The sequence below is a fragment of the Natator depressus genome, chromosome 21 (assembly GCF_965152275.1).
Source record: "Natator depressus isolate rNatDep1 chromosome 21, rNatDep2.hap1, whole genome shotgun sequence".
Classification (NCBI taxonomy): Eukaryota; Metazoa; Chordata; order Testudines; family Cheloniidae; genus Natator; species Natator depressus.
Window position 1 is genome coordinate 7,631,571 of NC_134254.1, and position 16,030 is coordinate 7,647,600.

Here is a 16,030-nt window from a genome sequence, read left to right on the forward strand (position 1 = left end):
TCAGAGAAAAATGCCAGAAATCCTTTAGGATGATGGGATAACTAGCGCGCAGGGGATGTTAATTCCTGGCCCCATTAGATGGTTTATGCCTTGAAGCTTGCGGGTTAATATCCCTTCCAAAATTCTTGGATTATTTTACTAATATAACACACTCACAATTTGCCCTAATTGGAGACACTGATTCTGAGATCCCTTGGCTTTATTTTAATCCCTTAGTTCTGCGCAGAGATGGGCCCGGGATGGGAACATTCATAGCTAGGTTTAAAGGTTCACAAAGTTCAGGAGGCATGGAGATCCAGAGGCTTGGTTCATTCTGGGGGTCAGGCACCAAGTCTGGAACAGGATCTGGAAGACCAGAGGATGCTGGGTTCCGAGGTCTTGGTTTGACCTCTCTCTAGTTTTCAATTGAGCCAGATAAAGAAATGGGTTATTGTTATTTATATTACAGTAGAATCTAGAGGCCTCTGAGAGCACAGCCCCATTGTGCAAGGTGCTGTACATTCAGACAGTAAAAGACAATCCCTGCCCCAGGGAGTTCACAACCTAAACAGACAGACAAAGGATGGGAGAAAGGAAATATTATCAGCCCCATTTTATAGCTGGTAAGGCACAGAGCGATTAAATAACTTGCCACACAAGGAGTCTGTAGCTGAAGCCAGAGCTCCTGACCACAAGACCAACACTCCTCTCATTACTGCTGGTGCTGGATTAATCTATATTGCTCTGTCTTGCTTTGTTTGCCACTTGTGCAGTTCTCCTCTAATGTGACCTGTTCCTTGGGCTCTTTCAGGAACGACTTTGAGAGGAAACCTCAAAAATGCAGCAGAGTGAAAAAATAAATCACCTTGGGAGGAAGAAAAGGAGAAATTCCCATTAAAGGAGCAAGCTCCACCCAGCACATTATGACCTCTTCTACAGGGAAAGCCGAGCTGTACAGCCTTCAACAGGAACAATAACGCTGCTGGGAACACCCGTGAATGGTGGAAGAGGCTTGGGGCAGGGGCTTTCTGTGTGTGGAGCGGTCCTATTTCCACCTCTCTCTCTCCCCGTGCCAGGTTCTGGATGTGCCCTGTGAAAGTTTTTGCCCTGGAAGGAAGTTGGTCTTGCCAGTTGAAAATGAGACACTTTCAAATGAACTTGCTTCTCATCTGTGTGGCAACTGCCACAGCCGTCCCCATAGTGCCCTGGAAGGTGAAATGCCCACTGCAGTGTGTGTGTCAGATCAGACCCTGGTACACACCCAGGTCTGTGTACAGGGAGGCCGCTACCGTGGACTGCAATGACTTGCTCATCTCCACAGTGCCCGAGCACTTGCCAGAGGGGACACAGACCCTGCTTTTGCAAAGCAACCGCATTGCCAGAGTGGACCAGAGTGAGCTGGACTATCTGAAAAACTTGACAGAGCTCGACCTGTCACAGAACAGCTTCTCAGACATCTGGGACTTCAGTCTGAAGAACATGCCCCAGATGCTGAGCCTCCACCTTGAAGAGAACCAGCTGGCCGAGTTGTCCGATAACAGCTTTTCTGGCCTGGCCAACCTCCAGGAGCTGTATCTGAACCACAACCAGCTGCGTAGGATTTCCCCACGGGCCTTTTCAGGCCTCAGTAACCTCCTTCGGCTCCACCTCAACTCTAATCTCTTGAGGACAGTTGACAGCCGCTGGTTCCAGGTGCTCCCCAACCTGGAGATCCTCATGATCGGAGGCAACAAGGTGGATGCTATCTTGGATATGAACTTCAGGCCTCTGTTAAACCTGAGGAGCTTGGTTCTGGCTGGGATGAACCTGAGGGAGATTTCAGATTTCGCCCTGGAAGGGCTGAGAAGCCTGGAGAGTCTATCTTTCTACGACAACAAGCTGGTGAATGTCCCCAAGCGGGCACTGCAGCAAGTCCCTGGCCTTAAGTTCCTGGATCTGAACAAAAACCCTTTGCAGAGGATCAGGCAAAGTGACTTCACGAATATGCTACACCTCAAGGAGCTGGGACTTAACAACATGGAGGAGCTGGTTTCCATAGACAAGTTTGCCTTGATCAACCTCCCCGAGCTGACCAAACTGGACGTGACCAACAATCCCAAGCTGTCTTTCATCCACCCCAGAGCTTTCCATCACCTGCCCCAAATGGAGACCCTGATGCTCAACAACAACGCCCTAAGTGCCTTGCATAAGCAGACGGTAGAGTCCCTGCCCAACCTACAGGAGATCAGCATCCACAGCAACCCTATCCGCTGTGACTGCGTCATCCGCTGGGTCAACAGCACCGAGAACCATATCCGCTTCATCGAGCCCCAGTCCACGCTGTGCGCTGATCCCCCAGACCTGAAGAGGAGGCACATCCGGGATGTCCCCTTCCGGGAAATGACTGACCAGTGCCTGCCTCTCATCTCCACCAAGAGTTTCCCCTCCCACTTGGAGGTGGCAGACAGTGAGAACATCTCACTACATTGTAGGGCCCTGGCGGAACCGGAACCAGAGATCTACTGGGTCACACCGTCTGGGGTCAAGCTGATCCCTTACTTGGAGGATGGGAGGTACAAGGTGCACCCTGAAGGGACGCTGGAAATTCACAAGATAACTGCACAGGAGGCCGGGCTCTATACCTGCGTGGCCCATAACCTCATCGGTGCCGATACCAAGGGCGTCAGCCTGATGGTCAACAGCTCCTTCCCTCTCAGTGTGGACAACCTGGAGCTCCTGGTGAAGGAAGTCCAGGCTTACCATATCCTTGTCACCTGGAAGCCCCACCTCAACACGGTCTCCTCCAATCTCACCTGGTCCAGCTTCTCCTTCAGCTCCAGTTTGGATGTGACCAACGTGGCCAGGATCCCTGCGGGCACCCACCTGTATAACATCACCCGGCTCCACCAGGGCACAGAGTACTGGGCCTGCCTTCATGTGGCCTTCCTAAACTTGCAGTCCAAGGTGGCCTGTGTGAATGCCAGGACTAAAGAGGCTGGCTATGGCTACCGGTACCTGGAGAGCAGGCAGAGTGTCTTGACAGTGCTGGCCCTCTGCATCTTACTGCTCTCAGCCATCCTGGTTGGCCACTATGGCTTTGGTTCCTACAGGCCGCAGCCTGGGAGCCCTGGGAAGCTGCTCCTGCACTGCCTGCCATGGAACCCAGGCTCCTCTTCAGTGCGCGTGGTCTACCCTCCTTTCGTCAAACACTGGGATCAAGGGAGGCCTGGGGAGAAGCTCCTAGCCGTGGAGGTGCAAGCAACGCCGCTGGACTCTTGAAGGTCGACTCTTTGGAGGGGCGTGGAGTTGTGGTGGCGGTTTCGGGGGTCGGGGAGAAGGCAAGTGAAACTACTTTTTGCCAAAAATAAAAAGAAGACTTGACTGACAAACAAAGCAGCGTGGCAAGTGGAGAGGGACATGGCCAACATCCAGGCCTTGCGGTGCCCCTCTGCCCCCATGCCCCACCCAAATCACCCATCAACATTTGGCCAAACAGATTGTTTCTCTTACAGACAACCTGCTGTTACTGGGGGAAAGGTTCTTGAGTGAATCTTCAGCACAGACAGGGACAATGAAAGGCAATGCCCAGAGCAGAGAGCACGAGCAAGAACAGCCATACTGTAGAACCACAGATGAAACCAAGCCCTCAGCCGCCCAGCTGTTAGTCTGCTATCTGGGTGGTCCCTGTCTTAGAAATACACAAAGGCCTTTCCCTTTGGGACTTTTTTTGTGTGTACAGCCATAGGTAACCACAACTCAAACCTGCCAGCCCCCTTATTTGCTCACCCACAACCACCTCAAGGAACAGAGTGGGGAGGGGGGGAAGATGACAGTTGGGCTAAGAAAACAAGGATGCTGCTGTATCTCTTAACTGGCTAGTGACGTCTTCGTGACTCCGGCTGGATTCTGCCGTGAAAAGCCGATTGGATCCCATAATCCCAGAGCTTGATTTCAAGGCTATTTTGTAAACTTTTGTGGATAATGTTACAAAAAAAAAAAAAAAAGAGGAAATTCTTGCTTTTCTGTTTTTGTAAAAAAAAAAAGAAACAAAAAACCTTTGTACACTGGTCTATAGCGTGAAGGGTTCGTGCTAGAAAAACATTGTTGCAGAGACAAAGGGGGGAGCGGGGAGGTATGGAAAGGTGAAATCTTTGATGTGACAGAGGTTCCAGGAACAGAGTGTCTTACTTCCAAATAGCTGCACTTTGCTCTCTGCACATGTCCCACTGCATAACTTGAAACGTCCCAGGAGATGAAAGTGAGAAGAGGCTTTATGGGTGCGAGGGGAATAAATATTCTGGTCTCCAGTGCTGTCATCACCTCTCTTTCTCTGATAAGCAATTAAAATTGCAAATGAAACATACCGGTGGACAGCATGAGTCTCTCCCCCTGCCCCTTCTGTTTCTAATTATGCCAAACCAAGGGATGATGCTGTCTGTAGAATTTCAAATCAGTGAGCTTGGGAGAGTCAGCTTCCCTTCGCTAGTGGTGTATGGATGTTTTTATTTTAAAAACTCATTTGTTTACTTTTAAAATTCTAAGAAGCCTTTAATTGGGTGGGAGGGGGAACCAAATGGAAAGAGAAAGGAAGGACAGGTGAGTTGGCTGAGGGAGAAAGAGATGGATAGCTAGAAAGAGAGTGATAGAAAGAAGCCACCAGAAAAGGGTCAGTGTAAGTACATGACAAAACAATTTTCCCGCCAGGAAGTATAATGTTCATGGTTATGACCGTTGCTTTATCTTTCAAAATCTGGGCAAGATGGTGGTTGTAAGGAGACAGAAGACAAATGAGTTGGCTATCTGAGATCTGAGACCAGTGCCGATGGTGCCCTGGTGTCCTGAGAGTTCCAGGTTAAAAGGCATGGGGAGATGAGGAGCAATTTGAACGAGACACATGCATGGGCTGATCCGATGCGCCCTCATCACCATCTCCGTAATGACCTGCCATCATCCGTGCTCTGACAGCAGCAAATTCAGGTAGGACCAAAGCCTTTTGAAATCCATGGGTTGTGGAGCAGGCCCTTAGACCAGTCACTCCACATAATACTCCCTGCTCCACATAATGCTCCCCATCCACTGTGGGGCACATGGTGCCCATTGCAAACATTAAGAAAAGCTCTACCTTAATCATGTACAGTTTTTTGACGTGGTACAATGGCATAGGGAGAAAAATCTCCATCTAGATCTAGCAGATGTGTATCCACATAAAAAAAATCGCTGCATAATTTGGCATGGTTGGCAACCTTTTCTTAGGAAAAGGCCAGGTCTGGAATAGCAGGGAATGCTGGAGGTCAAGAGCAGGGCGCACTGGCAGAATAGTGTGTGTGTGAGAACCCTGCACTAATAACAGCAAGCTACAGGTCAGGACTGAAGGCATCAAAAGAGCTTTGCAGAGGAAAGTTGCCCAGCCCCTGACGGTGCTATAGCCGTCTCTTGCTAGGATAATAATTCCCTTTCTTTCCTCCAGAACCAAATCTGTTCCCTCAATTATAAGGGACAGTGCCAGAGGGAAAATTTCAGCCAGGTTAGCTGTAATCACCTGAAACAAAACGTGATGTACCAGCAAATAAACAAGACCCAGAGACCAAAGTGTACACAGCTAAGCTTTGCTAGAGCATCTGTAAACATAATCATGCCTTCCCCCCCTTTGGGAGGGGCTCTGAGTTGATCAGAGAGAAGAAATAAAACAAAGATGAAGAGAGATTCCCTTCCTGGTTCTTCTGAGCCCAGCCTAGGGATAATGGCAGACAGATACCTTTTGCATTGGGGTGGGGGGGAAGTAGGGGGGGTGTCTGAGAGAGGCTTTCATTAAAAATTTAAATGGCCTGGGATGTGAAGTCCCAGCCTCTACAGTTTGCTAGCCCTGTTGAGGTGAACAGCAAGGAGAGCAATGAAAAGAAGCCACTATGAGTGTGTGTGTGTCTTGTTCTCTTTCACTCACACACACAGCTGACCCCTCTACTCCGCAAGCACCATCGGTGACGGTCGATTTTCGGAGATGCACAACCATTGCTGAGTGAGCCCTGGCTAATTTGCATGGACATCTTCATGAATGTTAAGATGCACAAATCAATGAGGGCACCGTGCCCTGCTTGCCTTGATAAAGGAGCAGACATTGCTTGTTCCTGCAAGTTCACCAGCAACACATGCCAGCAGCCCTTCCAGCTCTGTCCTTGCCCTGCAGTTACAAGGAGGCTGTTGGATGCCTTAAGCCACCTGTTTAAAACCATCCCTGCTTTAGAATACCCTGATATTCTGTTCTCTCTCTCCCCCCAGCCCCCTCATTCACAGGAAAGAAGCCACTCAAATGGAGCTGTCAAGACACTACCACCATCTCTTGATGCAAAATCCATCACCCCGTAACTGGCGCTAACTGGCCACCTTAGCAGAGACACCAAGGATTGACTGGGCCATAGAGCCTGAACTTTCCTCTCAAGTCCAGAAGAGGTTGCTCCAGGCTGGGGATGAGGTGTGTTGGTGAAGTAGGCAGGGGGAGCTTGCACTCTTCATGGTGGCTGAACTATTCCTTGGATAAACAGCAGCTGGAAAATGACTTCCCTTTAAAAAATGGACATGCCGCTCTCCCAGTCAGAACTTGGGAGAAACACACAAGAAAATGGCACATCCTCCCGAAAGCAAGACAGCCCACCTACAGACCTGTCTGATGTTGTGCTGCAACGCAATGTCCTTAACACTTAAAGCTAGAAGGACTATTTGACATGGTGGAAGAACACTGAAGAAATTATGCGATTGATGCAGCCTATGTAGACAACTTCAAGTGTGGGATTCCATGGCCCAGTCCTCTGTGACCTGCCTAACCTCAGACCTCTACTCTTCCGTGCAGAGTTGGGCTCCAACCCCACATCCCAGTACCTCTCCCCTGCCCTGAACTCTGGAGGGTTTCAAATCCAGATGGGAGGTTTACAGCTTGACTCTGTCTCTGCTTTAAAGTTAGGAGTTTTGTTTCCTGGATCCTCATTCCCAGATGGGACCAGGTGTACAAACATAACAATTACTGAGTCCCTGTCCCAGCTGGGAGCAGTGAGCAGGTGCCTTCAGTGCGATGCCAGAATAACTCATCCCAGGCAAAGCACGCCCCTGCTCCCTGGGCTGACACCACTGCATGGAGGTTGCCTCTTACTGGCTGAAATAAAAATGCCGAAAAAGTAGAGAACAGTTTAATTCCCAAAACCAGGGAAAGAGCCTGCGAGCTTGTCCGGACTGGATGAAACTGGAGCTTGCACATCTCACGTGGGAATTGCAAGGCCTGGTTAACATTGGAATGTTAGCCACCAGGGCAAAGGGCTACCCCCGGCAAGATTGACACCAGGGCAAATCACACTGGAACACTTCCGTGCTCTAGGGCCAGGTCAGCACTTAAAACTTTTGCTAGTATAGCAATGTCAGCTAGGGGTGTGGTTATTTTTATGACATTTCTATGCTGGCAAAAGCCCTAGTGTAGACACGGTTATACTGGGGACAAAAAATGGTTTTGCCTGTATAGCTCATTTTGTTTGGGAACTGGGTGCATTATATTGGCAAAAGCACTCGTTGGCTGGTATAAACTTGGTCGACACTAGGAGGGATTTTCTGGTCTAGTGGTACTGGTATAACTATACCAGCAAACATTTCCTAGTGTAGACTAGGCCTAGGGCTTTGACAAGGCTATTAAATCTAAAGACGGATGCATGATAATTCCCTATGGAGCAGAAGCTTTCGCTGCAGCCTTCTCTGATCCATTATTCCATATGATAGCTCTTACCAGCCACAATTCAGCCAACCAGCACTAATCAGCAAAGTACTTAATCACTGTGCTTGGGACCCATTGAAGATTTGCCATTATCTTCAATGGGACAGGCTGAAAGCTAAGTATGTGCTTAAGTACTTCGCTGAATGGAAGCCACTCTGGAGATTCTATAGGATCCCAAGTGCCTTCGATGGAACTACTCACGTATGTAAAGCCAAGTATTTGGAGGGTCGGGGCCTAACTATCCTTTCTCTTCTGCCTTTCTTTACACTGGGGAAATTTACAAAAAAATCCCCACTGGTTTAGCTGGATCAGTGTGAGATCAGTTGGGAATATTAGCCTGTAAATTTCCCAGGAGTAGGCATGTCTTTGATTTAATTCCATTCCTCCCAGTTATATAAAAAGCTCCCTTATTAATCAGTCACGGGGCCATATTTTCATCTCTCTCCATTTGAGATGATCTTGTTCCTACGCGTGGCAGAAATGTAGCTAACCCTCAAGCAAAACAAACACACAGCCCTTTTAAAGGCTGTAATTTTGTAGGTGTAGGGAAAGGACATCTGTGATCATTACTATCATTACTGCTAATGTTACACTGGGACCGGAGGTGAGGTTTCAACAGCTGCTTGGTTTGTTTATTTTAACCTACAACTAATTCCTGCAGGCAGAAGATTCTACTTGTTTATTTCTTCTTCTATTTTCTCAGTTGCCTTCAGCTGACTTTGGGAATCACAGTGATACTTACAGAGCTTCAGAATATAATGAATACAAAAATACACCACTCTGATTGCCAGCACTGACACATTGAATTGTTCTCTCCTTTATGGATGCTTCCTTTTCCCCACTCCTGTCTGCTCTGGTATCACAACTGTACTAGCTAAAACCCAGCTGTGCTCGCTACAGCTGCATTTAAACAGTAGTTAGAGCAGGGCACTGGGAGTTGGGAAGCCTGAGTTCTGTTTTTGACTACCACTGACTCACTTCCTGACCTTGGGCAAGTCACTTAGCCCCACATTTTCAAAAGCGGCTGCTGATTTGGTGGGCCTCGGTCATTTGGCAGCCCAAACTGAGAGTATTTGGGGTTGATTTGCAGAAATTCTGACCTGCCATGGCTCGGCGCCTATGAAAATCACATCCTAGGGTCAAAATTTTCAAAAGAACTCAGCAGCCATCGAGCCCTGAGCTCTTACGAAAAGCTGGCCCCTTACAGAATTTTGGTGCCTGAGCTCTTTGGATAATCTGGTCCCAGGGGTTTCCAGGTGGGCCCCCAAAATGAATGGGCACTTCAGAAAATGTTGACCTCTGCTTCTCTGTGCCTCAATTCCAGCCTCTCTGAAGTGGGGACAATGATACTAACCCCTCCCTTCTAAAATGCTTTGAGATCCTCATCTGAAGAGCACTGTGTGGAATACACTATTTAATATTGTGATGATGGTCTGATTCTCATAGTTTCCATAACCAGTGATTTTTTTCCCTGATCATCATGCTAGCTAAATAGTACCATGGACCCTGTCTATCCTGGCCGTACAACCAAATTCAGCAACCATGCTTAAATATAGGGTTTCTTTCTTATAGGGTTTGACCAGCCAATGCAGAGAGAGCCAAACTATATTAGTATAGAATGGTTCAGCTAGTCACATAGACTGGAACAAATTGATAACAGCTGACCTAGTCCTGTATCCTGCCTCCTATGGAACTTTAAGGGGCCAATTCTTCATCTGCTCTGGGATCTTTACTCTGACAAAGGCCACGGCTAAATGCTAAAGAGGAAACTATTAAACCCCACAACATTCATTTCATGGTGAAGAATGGTATGATTGGGAAGGAGATGGGATTACTTCCTGACCTCTAGCTGGTAATGTGTTCTCTGCAGCCATACCCCTGCCTAATTTTTACCCTAGCTAATGTAACTGTCAAAGATATTCATCCCGCAGTGAAATTCACTCCTGTGCAGAGGGCCAGCCTGAAACCTTTGCACCACTTAAGCCCTCTTTTGAAGGGCTTACGTGCCTTGTACTAATTTCTGTGCACAAAGGTAAATTTCACCTTAAATGTCCAGTCTCTTTTTTGCAATTTAAGTTGTTTGCTTCAGTAACATCACACACAGATACACACATGGCTGCTACTTCCACTGTCTGTTTTTACCTTGCTTCCAAATGCATTTTCCTTTTGCCTGCTTGTAATGTATTCCTTTCTGAAATGACAGAGTGGCTTATTGTTCTTGTATATGCTGATGGCATAAACAAGGGCACCAGCCTGCCTTGCTCTCCCCTGTTCATTTTGCATAGCTCTCTGCCATTCTCTCTCCTCCCTTCCAAAGCAAACAGTCCCAGTCTTTCTGACTGATGCAAGAGGCGACAGCCTGATTACAAGGGAGAAGCATCTATTTAAATATAGAGATCTCTATGATTGGAATGGGAAATCATACAAATGCAACGGGGTTTGGGTAAAGCACTATTATCTCTGCAGCAATTCCGGAGCATGGCACTAGCGCCACCATTCCAAATGTTTTTCAGAGGAGCAGCATTTTAGCCCTAAGTAACGTAATCGCTTATCATGTGAGCAGGCTGTGCACGCTCTGTGGACGCCCTTTCGCCTTCCTGCTCTATCAGTTCTGCCCCCCTTTCCTTGCTCTGCTAATGCACCTCAGTTCCCACCTGCAGCCCCATCTTCTATTCTAGTCGTCTGCCTGCTGATGCTCCTCATTCCTGACCTGCAACACATACTAGTTCCAGCCCTGGGCTTCCATCCTGGAAACCCACTGAGCTCACCCCAGTAAACCCACTCCAGGGTCTGATGGAGTCAAAGCTCACGCTGAGCTTGGCAGGGGAGCCTGAGAAAATTCTTTCCAACTAGTCTATGCACGAGAGAGAACAGAATAAGCCGAACTCTCTGAACTGGCCATAAAAACGACCCAGCTCTGCCTACACAAATCATTGCCTGGAAGGTGCCACAGTGATAATATTACTAATCAGGAAGGACTAGTCCAAGAATGAACGTTCCTCTGTGAATTACAACAGCTGCAAAGTTTTATAGGGCCTTGTGATTGGGACTTATGGGTTCCCATCCCGTCGGAGGCTGGATCGTGCAAATGAAACAGTTGTGCAGATGTACGAGGGGTAATTTTTTGACTGCCAGGAATAAGTCACCTCAGGATGTCCTCTCATGGAGAGAAAGAAAAATGGCTTTTCATTGATAGGCTCCCCTGGTATTCCTCACCTTCCTTTGAAAAGCCCATTGGCTTCTGAGCTAACACAGCAGGATTGCCTAGATAGGAATGCCAGATCAAAACCCCTTGGATCTTGGGGGTAGTTAGGGTGACCAGATGTCCCGATTTTATAGGGACAGTCCTGATATTTGGGGCTTTGTCTTATATAGGCGCCTATCACCCCCCAACCTTTGTCCTGATTTTTCACACTTGCCGTCTGATCACCCTAGGGGTAGTTCAGACCTCAGCTTTGTGGCTTGGTCCCAGTCCCTATAACACGATCCAAACTGGAACATTAGCTCTTCTACCTCCTTCCTGCCTCCGCCTCTTGCAAACTTCAGATCTGGATTTGGAGCCAAGCTCTGCGGTGAGGGCATTCAAACACCGAAGGGAATGCTGGCAACTTTCCAAAGTGCCCCAAACACACATAAAAATGCACTGGAAAGAAATGCAATTGAAAAGAAATGCACACAGCCCTAATAGTTGCTTGTACTTGTCTCTTGCCTCTGACTCAGTGAATATAAATAGCGTGGATTTACCAGCAGTATAATCCTGCCCTTGATCAGCTTTGTCCTTGTCACCCTGATGTTACTGGGAGACTATTTTAGGACTTTATTGGCCACGCTTTGGGCATATATGCCCCTCTGCCTCAAATCAGCTTTTTATCCCCAGCTACAGCTTAAAATCAACACTATTCCAGGCCATTCATAGAGGTAACACACTGCAGATTTGAGATCCAACTCCGCAAACTACATATTCCAGCAAAATGAGGCGAGAGTGTGATGCAGTTGCTAAAAAGGGCTAATATCATTCTTGGCTGTATTAACAGGAGTGTCATATGTGAGATATGGGTTGTTCCGCTGTACTCAGCCCTAGTGAGGCCTCAGCTGGAGTACTGTGTCAAGTTTTGGGGCCACGCTTTAAGAACGATGTGGACAAATTGGGGAGAGTCCAGAGGCGAGCAACAAAAATGATCAAAGGTTTAGAAACCCTGACCTGTGAGGAAAGATTAAAAAACTGAGCATGTTTAGTCTTGAGAAAAGAAAACCAAGCAGAGACCTGATGAGAGTTTTCAAGTATGTTAAGGGCTGTTATAAAGAGGACAGTAAGCAACTGTTCTCATGTCCACCAAAGGTAGGACAAGAAATAACTGGCTTAATCTGCAGCACTGGAGATTTACGTTAGATATTAGGAAAAACTTTCTAACTCTAAGGATAGTTAAGCACTGGAACAGGTTACCGAGGGAGGTTGTAGAATCCCTGTTCTTGGAGGTTTTAAAGACCAGATTAGACAAACATCTGTCAGGGATGGTCTAGGTTTACTTGGTCCTGGTCTAGATAACCTCTCGTGGTCCCTTCCAACCCTCTATCTCTATGATTCCATGAAATCATCCCTCTCCATCAAAAAATTCACCAACACTGACTTAATGAAACGTAAGCACAGGCTTAAAATTAAACCTGTGCTGAAACACTTTGCTGAATCAGGGCCTTTATGGCCACTAAATGGAGAGGCATAGCCCTCAGCACACCGGGGCCTTTAAGGCGGGACACAATGTGTGATGAGGATCCGAAATTAGGGAGACACAAACTATGATTCCTGCAGGGAACTCAGAATGCAGCGGGATACAGTCATCTAGTGCAAATGACTCAGCGACCTCATTTCATGATCCTTTATTTCTGATGTGTGAGGAGATCCCCAAATATGTGTGGAATGGAATGTACCTTTGGGTCTAAAATGAATGGCATTTGAGCAGCTTGCAGAAAGGCTGTCTTCTATGGTAAAGAATTAGTCTTGGTCAATTTAATAGATTATATATTTGCTAAGGATTCTTTCATGATTACATTCAAGTTGCATTTCCTGCAATAGGAAACTTGGGCCAGATTTTCAAAGAGCTCAGTATTCATTTAGGCACCTAGCTAAGTGGCTGGATTTGCTGGAGACCCCAGCATGTTGGATGCTGAGCTAATCTGAAAACATTTTCAAAAGTGTCTGTGACCTAGGCACTTCAGGGCCAAAGTTCCACTGACTTTCAATGAGATTTAGGCTCTTTGAGTGGCTATCGCTTTTGAAAATGGGATTTAGGCACTTTTGAAAATGTTACCCCTCTATTTAAATGGGAAATGAGCTATTTTGAAAATCTGTCTATATGCAAAGTCACCCTGGTTTAACTAAAGGTGTAATTTAAAATCGTTTTAGTTAAACCAGTGAAAAGGGCTGGTTGGACACCCTTAAACTGATCTAAACCTGGCTCATATTGATTTAGCTTAAATCAGTTAGGAACAGGTTTCAATAAAACTGACATAAACCACTTTTGAACCAAAATTAGAGTGTCTATACAGGGTTTTGAACTAAACTGGTTTAGAAACCAATTTAAATTAAACCTTTTCAGTATGCCTTCTGAGTCTAGACACTCCGAGGGAATACATAGCATGGGACAGGCTGTGTGACACATTCTGCCACCTTTACACTGAGTATGAGAATAGTCCCACTGGTTTCATTAGGGCTAGTCATGGAATAAGTTATTATTTAACAGATGAAATTCCCCCTGTGCAACGGGCCACCAGTTAATTCCAACCTACGTCCTATGTTACACACAAGTCATCAGTAGAGATAGGCCCAAGCTGCCAAGTTCCCAGCTACAGCGGGACCTACATGCCCCAAGTTCATGCATGCTGGTATTTGGGGTTCCATGCTGAATGCCCAGAGTTCCCCAGAGCCAGGATTTGAGCTTGCCCACATTTCTGGGAAACAAGTGAAGGTTTGATATCTGGGGTTCATTGTCACAGAAATATCCAACTGCTCTGGAGTGGTGGTCAACTCTCGGATGTGGTGCAGGAGGCAGACCCAGCTGCGGAGCTGGGATTGGAACCCTGTCTGACATCCCAGCTCTCAAATCCGGGCCTGGGAGTTCTCAGACAGCTGTTGCATCCTGGCTTCCACCCAATGACTGCTGAAACTTGGTGAGCGTCAGCCAAGGCACCACCCATGGGAGTGCTGATTGGAAGATTGCCCAGCTTCACCAACTAGTCCACCCATGCTATTTAAGCCAGAAGGAGGCACAGGAATTCATCTGAGCAACTAAATGATTCCCCGTTGCTGCTGCTGCATTGGATCCTGATTGTGCCTTCACCCAACTCTCTTCCTGATTCCTAATCCTCTCCTGCCCCACCAGGGCCTTTGCTCCTGGTTCCCACCATGCTCCTGCTCCATGCCTGATCCTTGTCTCTCTTCCAGTTCCTGCCCTTACACCTCGCTTCCAACCATATCAGTCCTGGCTCTGGCATTTGGTATCCAACCCTCAGCTTCGATTCCTGGCTCTGACTCTGGTAATCAGCAGTTGGCTCTGGTGCTGACCCTCGACTCCATTCCCCAGCTGGACACCTGCTCTGCCCACTAGACTTGACTCCTACTCTGGCCACTAGCCCAGACCACCTATGTCCCACTCCCTAACATCCTGGTCCCGAAAGAATAGCCTCTACCCACTTAAACTGGAAGAGCTCCCCAAGTGGAAAGCAGTAGTAGGTCCTTTATCTTCCCTGTGGGCTGTCCAGTAGAGGCTGATATCATTCACATAACCAAAGCTAGTATATTACCAATTACCCCTGTTCTCCCCAGTGTACCGCTACTCAGAAGCATCTGAAGTTGAGAGTGGAACTGGTTGAACTATATTCCCCATGGAGATAAAGCTACACCCGTTTCCTGAAGGCGTTTCCCATTCTGACATGACATTAGCCAGGGGCTGTACTTAATGCAGAGAAAAGTTTAGGCACAGCAAACTCTTAAGAGCATCTTAAATTCATTTCAAGGTCAGTCCCTCATGGAGGGAAAGCATCCACCCATTGAAACACAGAATGAGCAGAAAATTGCTCAATCAAGTTTTACCTTTGCAGTCTGCTGCTCATTTATTTGGGAGAATGAGGCTTGCAGCATAGAATAATGGTTGAAGATGCTTCAAAAAGGGGGAGATTTTTAGGTGAGTGTCTGACCTAGGATGACTCTATATGTGAGGGCCCTTTCATCCGGAAGACAAAGGCATAACAAGAGCCAGTGGCTGGAAGATGAAGCTAGAGAAATTCAAACTGGAAACAAAGAGCAACTTTTTAACAGACAGGATAATTAACTATTGCAATGGCTTCCCCAAAGGTGTGGGGGATTCTCCATCACTTGCAATTCTACATCTGCTTTTCTAGAGGCTAGTTCAACCACAAGTTATTGGGCTTGATGCAGGAATTTTACTTGATGAGGTTCTCTGGCCTGTGCTATGCAGGAGGTTAGACTAGATAACAGAATGGTCCCTTTTGGCCTTGAAATCTACAAATCTATGAACATAAGGAGGGATAGTCTTTGGGTTCCATTGAGTCTCACTTAAGGGAATACTAATGGGAGTAAGGGCGAAAGATCTATTTGAAGGTGACTATCAAAGGGCAAAGAATGAGTATGTACTATTACACCGGTTTCAGAGTAGCAGCTGTGTTAGTCTGTATCAGCAAAAAGAAAAGGAGTACTGGTGGCACCTTAGAGACTAACAAATTTATTTGAGCATAAGCTTTCGTGAGCTACAGCTCACTTGCTGTAGCTCACGAAAGCTTATGCTCAAATAAATTTGTTAGTCTCTAAGGTGCCACAAGTACTCCTTTTCTTTTTACTATTACACCCTGAGTTTTCATTTGCAATTAAAAGGCTTGTTTAAAAATACTTCTCCCCTCATCCTGCCCCAATCAGGTTTAGCACCTGTGTTGTGGTTTCTTTCCCATAAACCACAGTCCTTCCTGGCTTTTTGTCCACCTCCCACCCTGCCCCTCATTCCTGTTTTACTTCTATTTGCTTTAGGAATAACAGTGAAGCAATTGCTACCGCTCCTTCTGCTCTTTTCTTCCCCTCTTTCTCAGTGTAAACAGCATTGTGGATTTCATATGCAACTTAGCTTCTTGACAAATCCAGTTGAGAACATTGTGTGCCAGATTCTATTTTAAGCACCTAATAAAAATGTTTTTGAATGAACCCAGGGCTGTGTTCTTCTTTTGCAAGAATCTTATTACTGGCATTATAGAAGCATCCAAAAGCCCCAATCAAGATTGGTGCCCCATTGCACTGGGCACTGTACGGACACATAATAA

At 46.9% G+C, this 16,030-nt stretch overlaps 1 protein-coding gene across 2 annotated transcripts in view; it reads left to right on the forward strand.

Moving 5' to 3' along the window:
* Positions 1 to 15,902, forward strand: part of LRRN2 (leucine rich repeat neuronal 2) — a 106,304-nt gene extending 90,402 nt beyond the window's left edge. For both annotated transcript variants that reach the window (XM_074936371.1, XM_074936370.1), the window contains exon 2: positions 791 to 15,902. In XM_074936371.1, the coding sequence (XP_074792472.1) occupies positions 1,063 to 3,237 (2,175 nt within the window). In that variant the 5' untranslated portion in view covers positions 791 to 1,062 and the 3' untranslated portion in view covers positions 3,238 to 15,902. The remainder of the gene's footprint in view (positions 1 to 790) is intronic.
* Positions 15,903 to 16,030: the final 128 nt, after the last annotated feature.